Source organism: Notothenia coriiceps, unplaced genomic scaffold (genome assembly GCF_000735185.1).
Source record: "Notothenia coriiceps isolate Sejong01 unplaced genomic scaffold, NC01 NC01_scaffold00027082, whole genome shotgun sequence".
Classification (NCBI taxonomy): domain Eukaryota; kingdom Metazoa; phylum Chordata; class Actinopteri; order Perciformes; family Nototheniidae; genus Notothenia; species Notothenia coriiceps.
The window spans coordinates 23787-29807 of record NW_011359783.1 but is presented as its reverse complement, the minus strand read 5'-3'; the positions used below and the strand labels follow the sequence as shown (position 1 = coordinate 29807).

At 44.8% G+C, this 6021-nt stretch overlaps 1 protein-coding gene across 2 annotated transcripts in view; it reads right to left on the bottom strand.

Annotated features, from left to right (window-relative positions):
* The window catches only part of ehd2b (EH-domain containing 2b), a 7542-nt gene extending 1668 nt beyond the window's left edge, over positions 1 to 5874 (bottom strand). The window contains exons 1-6 of one of the 2 annotated variants that reach the window (XM_010785083.1): positions 5479 to 5874; positions 4063 to 4509; positions 3792 to 3968; positions 2721 to 2836; positions 614 to 1026; positions 361 to 525 (exon numbers count right to left, since the gene is read on the bottom strand). In XM_010785083.1, the coding sequence (XP_010783385.1) occupies positions 361 to 525; positions 614 to 1026; positions 2721 to 2836; positions 3792 to 3968; positions 4063 to 4283 (1092 nt within the window). In that variant the 5' untranslated portion in view covers positions 4284 to 4509; positions 5479 to 5874. The remainder of the gene's footprint in view (positions 1 to 360; positions 526 to 613; positions 1027 to 2720; positions 2837 to 3791; positions 3969 to 4062; positions 4510 to 5478) is intronic. The other variant, XM_010785084.1, reaches the window with a different exon arrangement.
* Between the last annotated feature and the right edge of the window lie 147 nt (positions 5875 to 6021).

Here is a 6021-nt window from a genome sequence, read left to right as displayed (position 1 = left end):
CATTAGCCAATCAGCAACCAAGGTCCCCCACCCCCACCCCCACCTTATCACCTGAATCTCCTCCTAGAGCACCATTGTGTTTTTTCTAACCAAATCTCTCTCAGAGGGGCGTGGGGAGTGGCTCCTTATTTTCATCTAAAGTAACAGACAGAGAATCAGCACTTTTGAAACAGGGCTGAAACAGAGGGGATTATGGGATGCTGCAATGGGTGATCTGTTCGGTATTTCGAGCCAAACACTCCAGAGACATGTTTTGTATATATCTGAGACCTATAATATATTGATGAAAAACAGTATCATAGGGGACCTTTAAAGCAAAGTCTTCATTTGGTCGTACAGATGTGCCCAGTAGAGACTAACCTGCATTTTAGTACAATCTGGAAAGTCTCCCGCAGAAATGTTGTGCTGCAGCTGGATCTTGGAGAAAATCACTGGCAGCTGGTAGATCAGATTTTTCTTCTTATTGTCCTTCCTGAAGACGGAGGGCATCTCCTGCTTCAGGTAGCTGATGATGTGGGCATGGACCTGGGATTAAGAAAAAACACAAGATTGGAACACCCCTAACAAGTCAGTAATCATGTAGCAAACACGTTGACAAGCCAACAAAACTTACCCGGACCAGACGTGCCCTCTTCACCAGGTCATTGAGCTTGCGTAAGGCTGCGTTGCGAGGAAGGTTCTGGATGTCGTTGAACAGATCCTCCTCCTCCAGCTCAAACAGCTTCCTGTTGTCCGTCACCATCAGCGGCTCTGACCAGAAGGAGCCAATGTAGACTCGCAGAACTTCAGGGGTCCCGAACACCTTCCCCAGGGACCACATGAGAGCACCGTACACTCTCATCAGCTGCTGGGTGCCCACCATGTCGGCTTTGTTGAGAACCACGCGTAGCTTGTCCTCATTGCCCTTCAGGGCCCCGATGGCCTCGGAGAACTCGTCAGAGATCTCCAGTTTATGGGCGTCAAAGAGCAGGATGATGCGGTCGACGCGCTCCGCGAACCAGCGCAGCACGGCTGGGAAGTCATAGCCTGTTCAGATAGACAATTGTTTAATAACTTAGATATTTGGGAACCTAAGTGGTATGAGCTGAACAAAAAAAGAACAGGAGAGGGAAGAAGGTCCACTCAGACACCAACCCTTCACACCTCCTATCTGTATGTGCAGACACCAGGGCGTCAGTGTATGCAACATACCACGATTTAAAAATAATGATTTGGCTTTTAACATGGAGAAATCTTTAAAAGTCCAGTGGTGGCAAGTTGCTAAGAACTTTACTCAAGCAAGTATAATTTGGAGCTACCTGTACTTTACTTGTTGTTCCATTTATTTGCAGCTACTAATTAACTTTTTTTTTTCAAAATTAACAGATTTTGAATACTAAAGTAATCTGAATTCTGAAATGGCCCATTCAGCATATGTGCCTCTGAATTTTTGTGTTTGTGTTTATCTTAACATTGTTTGTGTTTATCTTAACATTGGTTTTGCTACTTTTGCTAAATTAAAAAACATTATTCTATAACCACTCTAAAAGTGTATCGCAACCAATTTTCATATTTTTGAGTTATCAACACAATCAAACTAAAAGGGTCAGTTCACCCAAATGACAAAAATGCATATTTTCTCACTTAGCTCCTATGGTATAGGCATTTTTGGTTTTTATGGTGTTAATTTATCTATCTCTGAGTTTTCGTTCAATGTGACTACTGTTTGTGGTGCTCAGAACAGTATCATCTTTGTCCCAGTGACCCTGAATAACCCACAATCTTCACTGTGATAAATTATGGTTGGAACTCTTCCTGCTTACCAAACAAATAGTTTGGATTATTCAGAGAAACTCGAACTGATTTTGTTATTTTGCAGAGCTGTGAGCAACACAAGCAACATTCCATTCACCTCCATTGTCCTTAAAGGGGCCCTATGATGCTCATTTTCAGGTTCATATTTATGTTTTGTCTGTACGGTGACATGTTTCCATGCTTTATCCTTATTATTTTTCTCATACTGCCTCTTTTCACCCTCTGTCTGAAACCAGAGCCAAGTCTGCTCTGATTGGTTAGCTGGCCGGCTCTGTTGACTGGTCAACCCTAAGAGATGTCCAGCCCCTTCGCCTATCACGAACATTGTGTTGGAGCGCTAGTCAATAGAACAGGCAGTGTTACGTAGGGTTGTCACTATGTTACGGAAGTAGATAGGACTACAATTGAGGCGTTTCATGCAGGGGGGAAGGAGTGTAGGAGAGACATTCTTTTTCTTTCTTTTTTTTTTTAAAAGCATAAAAGGGCCCCTTTAAGGTGGAAGCAGAAATCCCATAGATGTTCCTCAGCGGATAAAACAAAACACCAACAGTTATAAGTAAGGAAAGGTTTTTCACAATTTGGATGTACTGATCGTTGAAACTTGTTAGTTGCTCATGCAGATTGACTTGATATAAGGGGTTACTTAAAGCGTGGATGAATAGATGATGATGATGATGATGATTTCTCAACGGTACATTCTTGCAGATGTGCTGACAGAATATTTGTCTGTACCATCTCTGTTCCTTATTATGTTGTTTTGGCTGCTCGGCGTACTGCTAAGATGTTTCCTCGCCCTGCAGCCAAGAGTTATTGTGACAGAGTAAACTGGTCCCATGAGTTAGGTGAGGCGTGCCAAGGAGATGAGTTTATGAGCTGACGTTCAGGGAAGTGCGTCTCTGCAGGACCCCCATATCCCCTCTCCTCACCTTTGTAAGGCCCCTCACCTCGGCTCACTCTCTGCTTAGCACCGGACAGGATCCCTGGTGTGTCAATAATGCTGATACTCTCCAGGACCTGGTTGGGCATCTGCGCGCACTGGAACCTGTGTTACATTTTATCAGCAGACATAAACAACCAGAAGCTCAGAGGTCGGTTTTGTTTAGAGCAGAAGGATAGAATCTAAATCATGTGAAAAATTGTTAACTCTTATCAAAGAAGCCAACGTGATCTAAGTTGCAGATTGGAAGCAGCCCCCCCCCCCTCCCTGTGCAGACCATTGTGTTCAAGCAGGCCTCTCATTGCTGTGGGCTTCCTGAAGGAAAATGACCACCACTGCCAGAATCAAACAATAAGGCCCGCTAACGATGTTAGGCTTAGAACAACAACACCACTTCCTGCGGCTCATGGAACTAACGAGCCCACCGGTCCCAGAACGGGAAGTTAAAGCACAAGTGGAGACGCAAATACGTTCACAAACACACCCTGCAGAGGGAGAGGGGGACTCCGGAAAACTGCCATCAGAGCTTTCACGTAAAAGAACCATCAATAGTACGACTGTATGCGTTTCATACAGCACTTAATTGTGAAACATGTGACTTCAATCTTGGAAAAAGACACACAAATCTGGCAGCCCAGACGGTAAACAGAGTATTGGAAAGAACGTAAGCTTGCTCTTACAGGTTCCCTGGGCCTCACACAAACTGTTACTTCATTTATTTATCTTAGCCCCGAGGGGCTATGGAGCCCTCTGACCTCGACTCTGAACTTGCGTACATATCAGTTCCTGTCTGAGTACATTAGCTTTCATCACCCTGTCCAGTGATGTCGCTCCCTTTCTCCGTTTTTCCACAAATAAGGAAAGTGCCTCCCTGCTCTAAAATTTGGCACGAGGGCTTGAAATTCCATAAAGCCTAAAATCTTTCTGTTATCTTTCCTTCCCCGGGTTCTCTCACAGTCTATCCATTTCGTGCTGATATCTATCTGGCTCCCTCAGCGGAAACATTACACAACACTGTGTGGAATAGACCAACAGTGTGAACAAACCCCCCCACTCTCACCTGTTGAGGAAGGTGTTTCCAAAAGGGTTGAGTTTGCGGAAAGGCTTGTTGGGGTCTACGATAAGGGCGTTCCCGGGGATGACGCCCTCCACCTCCCCGTGCATGACCGCTGTGAAGCAGTCGGTGGTGGGTTCAGGTCCCACCCTGCTCCCTGGGATATCCTGCTCCAGAAGATACCTGTCAATCACACATGTAACTTGTCATTATCAGTACTGGAAAACGAACGCACACACAATTTAAAAGTGTTTGATGCAGAGCCGTAACGTCTTACTTGATGAAGGTTGTCTTTCCAGTGGAGTACTGCCCCACCACCAGCACCATGGGCTTATTGTCGAAATCTGCATCCTCCAGACTGAGAGAGTGGAAGTCATTGAAACCATAGTACTCCTCCAGAGGCAGCAGCTTCTTACGATACAAGGACTTGAGGCCTTCTGTCACCGTGCGGATCACCTCAGGAGCCTTTTTCACATTTTTCCTCCCCCAGCGTGACATTTCGTTTATTGACTAACTAGATGATTTGTACAAAAATATGCGCAACTGTGTCCGTTGTCGTCTTTCCTGAACCTTGGAAAGAGCTTCAGGTGCTTCCTGTATTTATGCGAACAGTGCTCACTTGGCCTTGAAACCTCCTCTGCACACGTCCAGAGGAACGATAGGGCTGATATGTCGTTTGAAGTCAGTATCTTCCCCTGTGGCCCACACCGATAACTTTGAGTGCCTGTAATGTGGACAGAAAAGAAGATGAATCCAGTCTTCTTTGCACCTGGTGATGTAAGTGTGCCACCGCCTGGAGCGAGGATCTGGAGGGAGCTTCAGCCCAACAGGAGTCTGCCAAGCATTGTCAGTGCATGCCTGGAAAAAGTTAGTGTTCAGGCTGGAAAACTTGGAAACCCAGCCCTGCGTCAGGATGTGCATAGGCCCACATAATTTTCTTCACAGTGAAATGAGTAAGACATTCCTTTTATCTCCCTGCGCATGGCTATGCTAAAGAAGAAAATCTCACAGGGAGGTCTATATAAGGAAACATTTAGGTCACTTTTTTTCCTTTTAGTCTATATAAACAGAGACACTGTGTTAGAAGCTGAAGGCACTACTTATTATCAGAAGCAAAGATAAGACACGTGTCAGCAGACGTTCACTCATCTGTGCAGATCTTCTCCCTAATCCTATTTAAACTAGGACAAGAAAATGTAAGTGCCGAGAGGAGAATACAGTCCTGACATGTCACAAGACCAGTGTGGAAAAAATTTCTTGTCAAAATGGCGAACCCTGGAGATCATCAGGAGAAACATTACAATGTGAATTTACTGCCATTACACACAAAAGAACTGAGTAAAAGTTGCTTTACAGAATTAAAGGCTTGGTTTATGGGTCTGGGACCAATTTCTAAAGTTTAGGGATGGTGGAAAATGCCTTGTGGGTTTGGGCACCACAATTGCAACACAGTTTTGGAAATGTAACATGCAGCAGCAACAAGTATCAGGGGAGTCATACTTCAACATCCTAATGGAGCAATGGAAAAAGTTGTTCAAAAAGTTTCCTGTTACCAATTACGCAGCTAAGTTGTGATATTGCACTCAAATGCCACCATGACTAAGTTTCCACTACTGTACCACAATCTGGATGTATTGAAGTTTAAATAAAAGTGAATCATTAAAGTCATGTTATAAGAAAAAAAAGTATTTACCAAGTTGTTATGGAGACTTCTTCCAGCGTCTTGATCTCCCTCTGCAGTCTCGCCCTCTGGAGATTGGAAAATATTTAAGGAGACAAAAACACTCTTTTGCTGAGGAGCTGCTGCTACATGTATGGGTGTAGCTCTGACAGCGAATAGGAGCCCTCGGTGGAGCGTCAACGGAGCTAGATTACAGAGGAATCATTCTTCTCCTGGCTTTAATGTCTTTCAGATGAGCTCCAGATCTGGCAAAAGGTTCCTCACTCTGCGTGCTGTAGGAGCACAAGTCAGACAGTGAGACACACAATTGTCCTCTCTCCCCCTGCTTTGCTTCTACAAGTTTGAGTGCACTTCTCTTGCAGGGATGCCTGGCAACACTGTGGGCAATACTAGGCTCGGGGCAGGGATGAGCGGAGCTGTGGTCAGAAGGCGTGGACTTGGAGGAGGGGGCTGTGAATAAATTATTTGGGTGGAGTCTTTTTTTTTTACAAAACATGACATAGCCTCGGTGTCCCTATGCATACTTTGCCTGATAATCACAACCTGGTGCTGCAC